At 57.1% G+C, this 13,176-nt stretch overlaps 3 protein-coding genes across 3 annotated transcripts; all 3 read left to right on the top strand.

Moving 5' to 3' along the window:
- Positions 1 to 140: 140 nt before the first annotated feature.
- Positions 141 to 2,546, top strand: ColSpa_00158 (putative hydro-lyase; the record flags this gene model as incomplete). The annotated part of the gene is given in 4 exon segments (XM_049266370.1): positions 141 to 1,448; positions 1,512 to 1,700; positions 1,733 to 2,478; positions 2,492 to 2,546. 4 exon segments carry the CDS (start codon positions 141 to 143, stop codon positions 2,544 to 2,546), a joined length of 2,298 nt encoding a protein of 765 aa, XP_049122327.1.
- A 335-nt stretch (positions 2,547 to 2,881) lies between these two features.
- On the top strand, positions 2,882 to 3,070 carry ColSpa_00157 (uncharacterized protein; the record flags this gene model as incomplete). The annotated part of the gene is made up of 1 exon (XM_049266369.1): positions 2,882 to 3,070. The coding sequence occupies one exon, from the start codon at positions 2,882 to 2,884 to the stop codon at positions 3,068 to 3,070; it is 189 nt and encodes a 62-aa protein (XP_049122326.1).
- Positions 3,071 to 9,524: 6,454 nt separating this feature from the next.
- ColSpa_00156 (uncharacterized protein) lies at positions 9,525 to 11,636 on the top strand (the record flags this gene model as incomplete). Its single annotated transcript, XM_049266368.1, has 1 exon — positions 9,525 to 11,636. One exon carries the CDS (start codon positions 9,525 to 9,527, stop codon positions 11,634 to 11,636), a length of 2,112 nt encoding a protein of 703 aa, XP_049122325.1.
- Between the last annotated feature and the right edge of the window lie 1,540 nt (positions 11,637 to 13,176).

Here is a 13,176-nt window from a genome sequence, read left to right as displayed (position 1 = left end):
GATATACAACAGCCCGCTCGTGGCTACCTACTTTGGGGCCTGGCAGGATTAGATCCGTTGATCATCTTTCCTGGTCCAATATACCCCCACTAGTCTTTCGAGGCATGCCTATTTCTGCATCAGACCTAGCATCAGACACGATGGCTACTGCATTTTCTTACGCTCAAGCCGCCAAGGGTCAGGCGGCCACCACATCCGCAACCCAGCCCACTGAGAACGGCAAGGACGCCGCCAACTCAGTAAACGGCGAACAACCCACTGCTGAGACCAACGCCGTCAAGAGCAGCGAATCCGTCGACGACGAGACTTCGAGAAATACACCTCTCAAGGCTCAACTCGCCGCCAAGCTGGACGCTGCTTCTGCCCCGGCCGAGGCCAACACCAACAACACATCCGCTGCCGCCTCCGTCACCGACTCTCGACGCGATGACGAGGATGCCGCCACCGAGGGCTCCGCCCGCCGAAGCGAGAAGAGCGTACGGTCGGCAAGCGCGTCCACTCGCGTGACCGATGATGCCGAGCCGAAGAAGGGCTCTAGGAAGCCGAGAAAGGGCAAGGCAGGAAAGGAGTCGAGCGAGGATGCCAAGAAGGATAAGGCGGCAGAGCAGGAGAAGGAGCAGCCCAAGATCGAGCTGGTTGAGGCACCGCTTCCTTCGGTCAACATCTGGACCCAACGGAAGGAGACACAGGCTGCCAAGACATCCGTCACCCTGCCCACGAACGGTGCTCCCAACGCATCCAACTCCGCTGACACCTGGCCCAACAGCCAGGAGTCCAAGAAGAAGAGCAAGGCCGCCGATGCCACTGAAGCGACCAACGGTGCTGCCGGCCCCAACAAGTCCCAGCGCAAGGTTGGTGATGGCGAGGCGGCTGTACGCAGGAACGGTGCCCGCGGCTCTAGAGTGATCGACAGAGAGGGTCGACCTACCGAGGTGCCCCCTCCCGTCGGTGATGTTCAGTCATGGCCCACGCCAGAGACGGCGGTCAAGGAAACGGTCAAAGAGGAGAAGCGCAAGCCCTCTGACAAGATCGAGCGGACAGAGACCGAGGCCCAGGACGACGCTGCTTCCAAGGGACGTTCCAAGGACAAGTGGGAGCGCATGGACTTTGTGCCTACCGTCCAGTTCTCTACACCCATCCCTTCGGTGAGAGGATCTCGAGGAGGACGCGGTGGCGCCCGTGGTGGACGCGACGTCACCTCCCGCGGCGGTCACGGCGCCGCCGCCGCCGCCGCCGATAAGCCTGCCGGTGCTGCCGCCCCTTCCGGCAAGGCTGGAAGCGAAGCTCGTGAGCGTGCCCGAGATGGCAATGCTCCGGCCAGAGCCAACTCCCAGCCTCCTGCCGCAAACAAGCGTGCTTCCATGGAGGCGTCCAACAAGGAGCAGCGCAAGCAGTCAGCACCTAGCTCGGGTGAGCGTAGCAAGGAATTGCAGTCCACTGCCACCAACGTAAGTTGCATCCCGCTCTTGTCGTCGTGGGATTAATCAACAACTGTACTAACCACAAAGCAGGAACAGGCCGGACCTGTTAGAGAGAGGGGCGAAGGCCGCGGCGACAGGGGCCGTGGCGGATATCGTGGCCGCGGAGGTCACCCTGGAAACGTGCCCATGCACTCTCAGCAGTCTTCCTACATGGGCAACGGCAACTCTTTTGGCTCTCAAGGTCCCCGCCAGTTCACTAGCCCCCTCTGCACCAGAACGGTAGCTTTGCCTCCTCGTACGGTGGCTCCCAGTCTCGGGGTGGTCGCGGCGGCCGTGGTCAGTCCAACGGTTCCGGTGCTTTCCGTGGGGCCGGCGGTCCTCCAAACTCTGGCCGCATGCGCCAAGTTCAGACAAACATGAACCAAGTTTCTTGGGACTACGGCATGCCCATGACCCCCGGTTCTTACCCGGCTTTCTACGAGCAGACCAGGCACCTCATGATTCCTCAGTTTGAGTACTACTTCTCTGTCGAGAACCTTTTGAAGGACGAGTTCTTGCGTAAGCACATGGACAGCCAGGGTTTTGTGCCCTTGGAGCTTGTACTTGGCTTCTCCAGAGTCCGCAGCGTCGCTGACCCCCAGACTCTGCGCGCCATCTGCGCCGAGTGCCCTCAACTGGATTATGTCATCGGAGACGATGGCGTCGAGAGATTGCGCTCCCGCACACACTGGCAAAAGTTCGTTTACTCCAAGATGGAGTTGCGATTCGAGTCTGCGCGCAACGCAGGGCCTCAGTACTTCTACCCGCGCTCGCTTCACGCCATGGCCCCTTACGACCACGGAATGTTGGGCGACTACCCTGTTGTTTCGCCGTCCGCCTACCCCAACGGCACTGAGAACGGCTACGTTGCCTACCCTAACGAGGTCCCTGCTGGACAGACCAATGGCGCGGTGAACGGTGCCGGACCTGAGACTCAGCTCTCAGCTCAAGTCCCCGAATTCCAGCCGGGCACGTCTGAGCAGGCTGCTGAAGCCTCCACGGCTGCCACCAACTCGGAGTCGGAGTCCAAGACCCAACATCTCGTCAATGGCTCCTCTGAGGCTCACGCGGAGATTGCGCCCCTGACCAACGGCAACCACGCTCGGCCTGCCGAAGTCCTTCAGTCCTAGTTGGATGAAGGTATTGTCGTGGGCTGTGGCGGTGAGGCAGCATCAGGTGGCTGCGGTAGCATCAGCAGCAGCAGCGGCATGTCGAGTCCGTCCCAACGCACACATTTGATGATGCGTGTCCGAGGCGAGGACTCGGCTACGGAATCTCGCATTGACGACATCCCGTATCCTGAATTTCGTACACGCGCGCTCTCCAAATGGCGGGACGCTTTAGCCGGGGAGGTCCCCGGCAACATGATATCCCTTTATCGGTTCTGGTCTCATTTCTTGGCCCGGCATTTTGATTTGGAGATGTTTGAGGAGTTTCGGGCATGTGCAGTGGCGGACGCCACGGGGGAGACGGTCAACACAACTGGTCTCGAGAACTTGATTGCGTACTACGAGGCTGTCCTCCAAAGCGACGAGGGAAAGCCTCTGGATAACATTGAGTTACTCTACGGAGAAGCGAAAGAGCTGGCTGCCAAGGCCAAGATATCCTAAGAGCCGAGGTCGACAAGAATGTTTTACGAATTACGCAGCTCGTATGGGAGTTTCTTCGACATCTGCCAGGCTCTAGAGGTTGCGGCCTGACGCAACCTGATCTTGGGCAATGTTTCACTCTCTCCCAGTGCCGTTGAATTTGCAACGTTTCTTGGGATCAGTCGAAGTGAACCCGCTATTACTGTCGTCATAAATGATTGGAAAAGTTCTTTGCTTGTTTCTCGCCAAGGAGGGGAAATCGCAAAGAGATTGCTGCCAGGTGGCCAGCGATACGCCCATGGGAGGGGCCGGATCAGGAATAATCGAGAGAGTGCGGACTAATCAGAGGCGAACAAGATGGGAGGAGAGGGTTGGGTCTCGGGTTAAGTGTGAAGCAAAGCTGCCCTTCCGCAGGGGAACAGCTTAGGACACGGGTTGATGAAAGTCTCTTCTCTGGCGTATTCGGCATAGGATCGATATGACAACCATCGGCCTACTTTTTTTCCTTTTTTTGGCGGTTTCTTCCCCCTCACCTTCCATGGATGGATTTATCTTCATCCTCCCGCCTCTTGCTGCTAGACGAAGAAAAAAGTTTTCTTCCCTTTTTCTATTTGCACATAGTTTCTGCATGCTCTTTTCCAGGGAATCACGGGGGGACAAAAGGGGGTGGGCATGAAATGCATTCGAGCGGTCACAAGAGGAAATTTCGGTGGCGGTGGCTCAAGGTTCTAGACTTTTCTCTTTTTCTTCTGGCTCATCGGTACAAAGACGAGGGAAGAATGAAAACAGAGCATCACCACGCAGAACGAGTTACGCTGGTGTCGAATATGTAAGAATAGGACCTAAACACAACACAAAAAAAAAACCCACGAATAAACACGGAGCGGTTGGCGTTCATGCTGGGCAAATACACTTGGGTTTTGTGCTCCTATGCTTTCGTGATGGCTCCCGCGATGGCTCCCGCGATGGCTCCCGCGATGGCTCCCACGACGGCTCCTGTGATAGCCCTACTCGATTGCGTAGAGGGAGGTGAGGCTCATTGTGAGAGGTGTATGTAACTTAGCGATGTGCTCTGCAAGTGCCGAGCTGGACGTCAGAGCAGAACGCAGCAGCGCCAAGCGGTTGCCCGTCCCACCGCGAGCCTCTGAACAACCCAACCACCAACCCCCCAGACTGTAAGGCGCGGTCCACGTTAGAACCCGACGCCAAGCTCGTGGCCGAGGCGCAAATCTAGTTGCTTGTCCCGGGTCCTGGTTTCTCTGTCCGCGCCGCATTGCCAGTGTCTGCGTACAACCGAGCCTCGGCCGACGGCTGTGTAGAGGGGAGCGCGCCCGGCTTCGTCTCCGGCGTTGACGGTATCAGACAGGGAACATGGTGCCCCCGGACGTGTTGTAGCGGAGACGGAGGCCCACGCCACAAGGCACTGTCCCTGCCGGCGCTGGCTCTCGCTGTAAGTCCACGAACTAGTCATGATGAAATTGATGGCTGAGCGGCGTTCCTGACTTGGCGGAGAGCAAATCGAAGCCGACCTGCCGACCTGCCGACCTGCCGACCTGCAAAGTTGACGAGAGTCGGAGGCGGGGAAAGGAGGGGGGGGAGGGAGCAAAGTTTGCACACACAAGGTACCTGCAAGGTATCACCAGATCACATCGGAGCAGTAGGTGCGTCCCTGTTCAGAGATATAATCGCCTCGCATTAATCATTATTACATTGCCGTCTATGGCAGAAAGGTTGCTTCGCCTCTACCGTAGCAGGGCACGTAGACACCGCTAGGAGGGTGATGGAGAGTGTCGATCCAAACAGTCATTATCTACAAGAGGTCATGCCGTTGCCTCATAATCCCAAATTTTGATGTTGGGGGAGGGGGCTTGTGTTCCCAGTCGCTCTAGTTGTTGAGTCCCTTAGAGGGCCATGACGAGACCGAGGATGGCGGCAACACCAGCGAAGGCGTTGACCTTGGCAGTCGGAGCAGCGTTGGGGGCGTCGGTGGAGGCGGGGGCGGTGCCGGAGGCGTCAGTGCCGGTAGGCTCGGCGGACTCAGTTGCGGAGGCGTCGCCAGTCGCGGTCTCCGTCTCGGTAGCAGCGGTTTCAGTGGCAGTTGCAGTGCTATCGAGAAGTGTTAACGACATGACGGCCTGGATGAAACCTCGAGCAGAGAAGGGCGCTGAGAGGTTACTTACGCAGTGGTGTCAGCCTCCTCGCTGGTGTTCAGGACAGTTGAGGTGAAGACGCTGCCAGCGGAGTCGGTGCCGGTAACGACACTGGGAGATAGTGTGGGGACCAGGTCGGTGGTGATGGTAGTCGGGACGGGTGTAATGGTAGCCGAGAGACTGGTGGTGATGGTATTGCCCTCGCTGTCGGTGGTAGTGACGGCAATGACGGTGGGCACGGGAGTGCCAGCGGCGACAGTCGGGCGGAGGCTCTCAATGGCAGACTCCAGGGCGGCATACTGGCTGACGTAGGCGGTGGGAATGGCGGCGAGGAACCAAGTCGGGGTGCTGGTGGCCTTGAGCACGGAGTAGACGTAGGACTTGACGTCCCCGGTGACACCGGCCGCGCTAGCAGCGGAGCCGAAGGCCGAAGTCAGGGAGCTCCACTGGCCCTCCGGGATGTAGGCCGAGATGAGAGCGTCGGCAGCTTCGGTGAAGGCGGGCGCGTCCGAGCTATGCCTCTGTTAGTCTATGTCCTAGTAGCTTTGAGGCTCCCGCCTCTTGAGTTCGAATAGCTTACGCTTGGCGGGCCTGGACAGGGTTGGCGGCGGCGAGCTTGGCGGCGAGGGCCAGGGAGAAGATGGCGGACTTCATGTTGATTGATGGTTGTTTTGGAAGGTCTCCTCGAAATTGAAGGTTGGGGTATCACAGGTATGTCAAGATGGGATTTCTCGAGGGGTATCACTGGCTGGCTGGAGCAAACGGGACGGATAGAGAGACAGCAGTGCGAGAGGAGAGAGCTACTGGAGACAGCTTCGAACGGCCGACCGTTGGTTTATATACTAGGCAAAGCTCAGTGATGCGGTCAAGAACTAAATGACGCCGTACACAGTCGAACAGGCCGGGTACGACCAGACCAGCACGAATCGGGAAGCATGGCGACAGCGGCGGTGGAAGCGAAAGCTGGGAAATGCGCGTTGCTGCGTTTGCGAGGGGCGAGACAGAAGGAAAGTGGGCAAAAGCCATGGTGTCAACCCCGGCCTGTAATCCTTGGAAAGCGGAGGTTGGGTAGAGATGCTCTATTCTAGGCCGATGCTCGATGCCCTTGCAGCTGCAGAAACAGCAAAAGGAGAGAGCTCGGCACGGTAACGCAAGCATGGCGCGGCCAGGGTGGAAAGCAGAAGCTGCAATTTGCGGACGAGGCAAGGAAACACAATACCAAGAAAGCAGGGCAGAGCAGCAGGTGAGGCCGGACCTGAATTCCTGGCGTGACGTTGACGGTTGGCCCGTTTGCTTGCGCGTGTCACGCAGGCCATCGAATCAGGTCCGGAGGTCTTGATGGCCTGCCTCGCACAGCGTGAAGGATCGCACCAAACGGGAGCACGATGGCATCACGGTGTTGGCTCATTCGAGCGGGCGGGGTATTTGATTGGCGCCGGGTTGCGTGTTTGCCGGCCTCGATCGTGAAATATGTTGACGGGAGGCTGGGAAAAACAGAACAAGGATCAAACTACCAGGCCAAGAACATACGTCAGCCTCTTGTTTCCTTTTGGTAGAATGAGCGCCTTGGCTGTCCTTCAACCACTGCAATGTAGTTCTGACCCTGTCAGTGCCTGGAAAACCCTTCTTTTGACATTCAGGACTCAAGGTTCTTTCTGGGGAGGGGATGAATTATAAAGCACACAACGAACTTGCAGTGACGCTGAGAGCTGCGGTGCTGCGTGGAGGGGTTTCCCACTGTGGTCTTGAAAGCTGGCAGACGATGTCCCTGGCATTTTGTTGTTCGTAAGAAGGTGGGAAAACAGCAGGGAACACGCCAGAGTGGAGGGATGTGGTTGGCGGGTAGTGTGGGATCCACTCTATCGGTCTTGTTATTGGCTGCCACCGTCATCGACGGACGAATCACACAATAGTATTGTTTGATCTGGCGAGCCAGGAACAAGGAAGCCCCACCCTTGGTTGGGTCCCCGTTTCGCCGTTTGCTGGCAACGGTGAGCCAGCTTTCTTTCCTTCTTTCTTTCGTTCTGGAAGGATGAACCATTCAATAGGTGCTTACCAACGACGCCTCCTTCAGCTTGCTCAAGGCACGTGACCCTGTTCATGTGGGTGAAGGTAGGTTATGATAGTCGAGTCCTTCGCCCCTCCTCCCTTCCTCAACACGTCTGGAGTGAGTGACAGGTGAACAACCTGAGCCACGCTACTGCGTTGGGTGAGGGAAGTTCAGAACAACATTGGGCAGATCACGATGGCGGCGGATCAACAGCTGAAAGATGGGAAATTGTCACTGCATCATTGAGACTGCGAAAATCTACCACAAGAAGGCGACGGGCGTTGCGCAGCCACGACATCCCACCGTTCACGTGTGGCATTGAGGGTCTGCAAAGGGCCCGCTGCGCCACGCAGTCTAGCCTCAATTCTGCGTACAGGTGTAGGCGACGGACGCTACGTCACCGGCTCTTCCCCCTTCACACTGCAGGCTTCCCCTCTTCGAATCCCGTCGTCGCGGGGCATCCCACTTTCCACTTCAGCTCATTCGTCTATGCCCGCTCGTCACTATGACACTGTTCCCCATGACACCGTCCCTCACTCAGGTCTTCTGTCTGCCAACTCAGCCCATCTATCTGCCTATCTTAGCGCGGTTCTTCGCAAGACTTGCAATCTACCTGATGGACGCGTATATTGATCTACTATTTTCTCGATGCCACGAGGTTGTTGGAGCTATGCCGTGCTTTGGGTCACCAAAATAAGAACGTCCTCCCAACTTATTTCTGGCCGCCGATATACATAGTTCCATATACGGATAACCTGTCAAGCGGAAACTGGCCCCAGGAAAAGAGGACCTAGATGAGCCTATCAGTCACTGTCATTGCTAGGTAGTCAAACAGGGTGCATTCAGCGAGAGTACCACCGTACGTATAGCGGGAACACTCGCGGACTCACCGAGCACCTTGCAGCAGAGCCCCTCATACCAGCACAAGTGGCCCTTTGTCGGCGCTCGGTTACAGGCAAGGCTCAACCCATCTCGATGTTTCATTGGTCGAAATGCCTGCTCTTATGAGGTCATTTTCCCGGCTGCCTCGCTGTCCCTCCCTCCTTTTTGCACAGGTTGCAGGTCACAGGGGAAGAGGGAACCCGATGCTGCATGCACTGCTGTACCTGTTGCTGCCATGTAGTTATTGCTGCTGCACTGCCAGAGACATCCGAGGCCGCGTAGGCGCTTTTTCCTCTTGGTTGTTACCGTCTTTGCTCTCGACTCGAGGCGTTTCAAAGCATGCAGCTCTTGGTCCTGAAAGGTGGTAGCAGCCGATAATCCTCAACGGCCAACGCCCTGTATCGCTTCCGTCACTCTCATTGTAGTTTTGGTGCGGCGTCGGGCTGTCGCAGGGAATACCCGTCCTCGGAGGCCACTTGTAAGCACACTAACACAGTATTCGGGGCGTACTAGGAAGCCTGACCACCGTCTTTCTCGTTCTTGGTGCCCAGCCCATCTGGCAGAGACCAAGTGGAAAATTGGACGACCACAGGCAAGGGCACACGCTATTTTCAGCTTGAGGGAGGGGGCGCTGGGGATCAAACGGCATGGCTAAGTGACTTTCTCAATGGTTTTGTGTTGTGTAGATGGTCATTCATCTTTCGGATGGGAGAAGGGTCCAGCCAATGTTCGCAAGTACCTATCGCAGCAAGTTTGGCGATGAAGATACATGTGTTTCCTGGGCTGAGTGTAGCGCAAAGACCGTCCGTTGTGTACACACGCATCCCTGATTCCCGCACCCTCCGCCTCTCCTGCTGCAGCCGCACCTCTGCAAGCAATGCTGGCTGAGTCGTCAATACGTTGCATCCATGTCTTTGGCCACCCAACCCTGTCCTGCTCTGCCCAGTTGTTCCAGTCAACCAGTGCAGGCCTGAAGGGGACCTGTCTCTGGCTGGCTGCTCTGCCTGAACTGTCCACCTCAAGCCTGACATCCACGACTGATCTGCCTTTCCTCCCGTCTCCTACTTGTTGGACCCTGGCCTCCCCACCCACCTCTCCCAGCCCTGGCCCCCGGTCCGCGGTCATCATTTCTTCCCCTCCTCCCTCTCTTCCTGGGCTATTCTTCATCCTTCTACCCTTTAAACAACTCACAGACATTGCGACGAAGCCAGTCATAGGCTTCTCATTACACCACCGCGATCTCATAACTTTCACCAGCCGCACCTCTGTCTGGTGTTTCATTTGTATTCCATATCGACACTTTATCCTTTCACTCAAGAGACTTACAACACCCCGCTTACCAAGACATACCACAGAGCCTTCTCGGCTCCTTCAACTACATTCATCGACCGGCATGAGTTACGACTACGAACCTCCACGCACTCGTCGCTACGTGCGCGAGGAGCGGCGTGAGGAGAGGATCGATCCCCGTTACGCGGACGACGGCTACCTGAAGGTCTATCAGTCTCGCGAAATTGTTCCCAAGGGCCGAGAAAACAGTGATCTCTCCATCGAAGAAGTCCGCCGCGATTTTCCTCCCCCGGGCTACCGAGACTCCCGCAGAACCCGTTCTGCGGAGCCAGGCTACTACGACGACTACCGAGGCTACGACGACCGAGATCGATACTATGACCGCGATCATGACCGCCGCAGCAGAAAGGCTGGCAGCCTTCTCTATGCTGAGGAGGAGAGGTCTCGTAGACGTGTGCTTAACCAACAAGAAAAGATTATCGCTGCTGTCGCCGGCGCAGCTTTAGCTTTCGGTAGCAAGGAACTCTACGACAGAAAGGAAGCCAAGGAACATGGCAGCGAAGTCGAGCGCAACTACTTGACTTCTGCAGCCTTGGGCGCTGCCGGAGCCCTCGCAGGCTACCAGGGCGCTGAGTACTACAGCAAGCGCAAGGAAAAGGAGGAGGACAAGTCCACCTACGTTGTCCATCGCGGCCGCGACGGCAGGGTCACTGAGTACTACTCTGACGAGGAGGGAGAGAGGGAGAAGAAGAGCAACAAGTCCTTTTTGGAGAATGCTTTGGCAGCCTCCGGCCTGGGAGTTGCGGTCAAGGCCCTCACAGGAGCTGGCGGTGATGACCGACGTGGCGACACTCGCAGCCGACGAGGCAGCCCCGACTCGAGGGGCTCTCGGTCCAAATCCCGTGGACCGGGCGGAGAAGCCGCCAACAAGATGCAGAAGGCGGCTATGGCTTCCCTTATTGCCGGAGCCACCGAGGCCTTCCGTGTTGCCAAGGAACCTGGCGGTTGGAAGGGCGAGAAGACCAAGCGCATCATTACCGCAGCTGCCGGTGCTGCCACCATTGATGCCGCCCAAAGCGGTGAGAAGCAAAGTAAACTGGGTCTGGCTGAATCAGTCATCGGTGGTTTGTTGGGCAACCGTGTCATCAACGGATCCAAGCGCAACATCGAAGAAGATCGAAGGACCGGCCGAAGTCGATCCCGATCGCGCGCTCGTTCCGATGGCGGAGGCGGCGGGCCGGGTTTGGCTGCTCTGGCTACTGCTGGACTGGGTGCTTTCGGCGCAAAGAAGGCAATTGAGAACGTTCGGTCCCGCAGCCGAGGCCGCAGCGCCGACTCTTACGACAGCCGAGCCTCTAGCCGCAGCCGCGACGGTCGACGCCAGCGAAGCAGAAGCCGCAGCGTCGTCGACTCAGCCCGGAAGAAGCTCGCCAAGTTCGGCCTTGGCAGCGACCCCGAGGAGAAGGAGAGAGATAAGTACGCACGAGACGACAGCTACTATGACGACCGTAGCTCCCGCCGCGGCGTCAGCCGAAAGTATTCTGACGAATATGACGATGGTTATGATGGAGGGCATGCCCGTAGTGGACGCGATGCCTATGACGACGACAGATCTTCGTACACGAGTCGACGTCGGGACCGTTCCCGCCGTAGAGGAGGAAAGTCGGACGCGGGTTCCGACTCGGACCTGGGAGACTCGGACGATGACGAGAAGCGTGCTAGGAAAATGAGAGGTAAGCAAGTCATTACAACGGGCCTCGCGGCCGTTGCCACCATTCACGCGGCACATGGAGTCTATCAGAGTATGGAAAAACGCAATGCACGGCAGAAGGCTGTGAGAGAAGGGCGGCTCAGTCCAGAAGAGGCGAAAAAGCTCAAGACGAAGGCGCTCATGCAAGACGCTGCATCTGTTGGAATCGCTGCTCTCGGTATCAAAGGGGCATGGTCAGAACTCAAGGAGGCCAAAGAGATGACCCACGAATGCAAGCAGTTCCAGCAAGAGAAGGCAATACGACATCAGAAACGGCTCGAGAGGCAGAGGCGGCTCAACAGCGGCTACGACAGCAGGAGGAGCAGGGCTGGTGACTGGCACTCTTCGGCGTCTCCGCGAGAGGACCGGTACGATTATGGATCTACATACTACGACGACAACCCGTACTCTGCCGGACGCTTGCCTGCACCTGTCGACTACGATGACAGGAGGTACAGAGACTGAAGAGATGGAGCGAATGGGAGCCAGTTCTCCTAACCACCTTGTCTGGTCTTGCCACACACACAAACTGTGGCGTGTTCCACACTTTGCTCCTCCCTGCCCTCAACACACAGTATTATTACGAATTCCATGCCTGTACCAGATTCACGACGTTACGACATTTCCACACATCACTGTTTTTAAGAATTGGAAACTTTGGAAGATTAAGGGGACGTAGAACTGGCGTTCCACACATGCCCTCGACGAGCAGCCGTCTTGCATTGCGTTACTCAGATAGATGGATTCCCCTTTTCCCCTTTCTTGCCAAATCAACACGCATTCTTTTTTCTATTGTACTACGAGCCAGACTGATTCTAATTGGATTGTGACAGACCACCGCCGCCGTTACTAATCGGCCCACGCCGTCATCTAGAGCCAGATGAATCAGCACTGGTCGGCCCGTTGCTCGTTACCATCGGGCCCTGCGGATGACGGTGGTACCAACTACCCCGAGGGAAACTGGCAACGTGCAGCTCAGACTGGATAAGTACATGACGGGTCGAGATCGAGGCTGATCGCCAGGGTTCGATTGGAATGAGGTGTTTTTGCTGGTCTCGGAATTGTAGGGAGGGGGCAAGACAAGAGAGGTCTGGCCAGCTTCCGTCGGGAAGACGCAACTCATCGAGCAGCCTTGCAGCCAAGCGGAAACCGACAAGAAGGGACCCCTGTTCCTGAGACAGGCCGGACATTTTTCACTAGCGCGGGAATGGACAAGCGGCGGTGAGGGGAGGGCGACCACCTTTTTGGAAAAGATTGGGGAATAGACGGAAAGGGAGGGTGCCAATATGCGGGATGATGATATACGACGGAAAAGACGGCGATATGGGTCTCGGTACTCACGCCAGCGCACGACCAGCAGCAATGGGGCGATGGGGGAGACATCTTCTCGTACTTGTCGCCTCTGTCGGGACTGGAGTGCGATGTTGTCACGTCTCTCTCTTCGTTCCTCTGTACTTTTTTCTTCGTTTTTTTTTTTCCTTGGACGGGATAGGCTTTTTGATTTTTGATATTACGCTGGGCAAGCTACGTAGTTTCCGACGACCATGAGACATGAACTTTTGCGCCTACTTACCTCCCGATCTGCGTGCCCATCCTGTGCCGGCCGCCCGTTCGCCTCGCTATCTGACACCACCGAGTATGGTACATTGGGCCCCTTGGCGAAGGCGGTCGGCTCCGAAACAAATCCCACGCTGTCTACGCCTGCCAACCCCCCTCCCTCCGGCAGTGCCTAGAAGCCAAGAGCTGCAAGCACCGCGGCAAATCGCCTGATCACCGGCAAGGAATACGGATTCAACGCTGGCGTACGGCCCTGCTATTGTGCATATGCCACAAATGCGACAAAGGCACGCTTTCGTCCTGGCCGTGGTTGACTTTGGCCTTATCAGCGAGCCACAGGTCAAGAGTGAGGCGCCGAGCAGACCGAGGGGAGTCGGATGTGTGGTACGAGAAGGGAGGGGGAGAGCCTGGACTCATCCGTAAGCCCGTTTGGCATGTCTTGCCCAAT

This window comes from Colletotrichum spaethianum (genome assembly GCF_022836535.1).
Source record: "Colletotrichum spaethianum MAFF 239500 DNA, contig01, whole genome shotgun sequence".
NCBI lineage: Eukaryota > Fungi > Ascomycota > Sordariomycetes > Glomerellales > Glomerellaceae > Colletotrichum > Colletotrichum spaethianum.
Note: the sequence above shows the minus strand (reverse complement) of the source record. Positions and strands in the feature narration are given on the sequence as shown.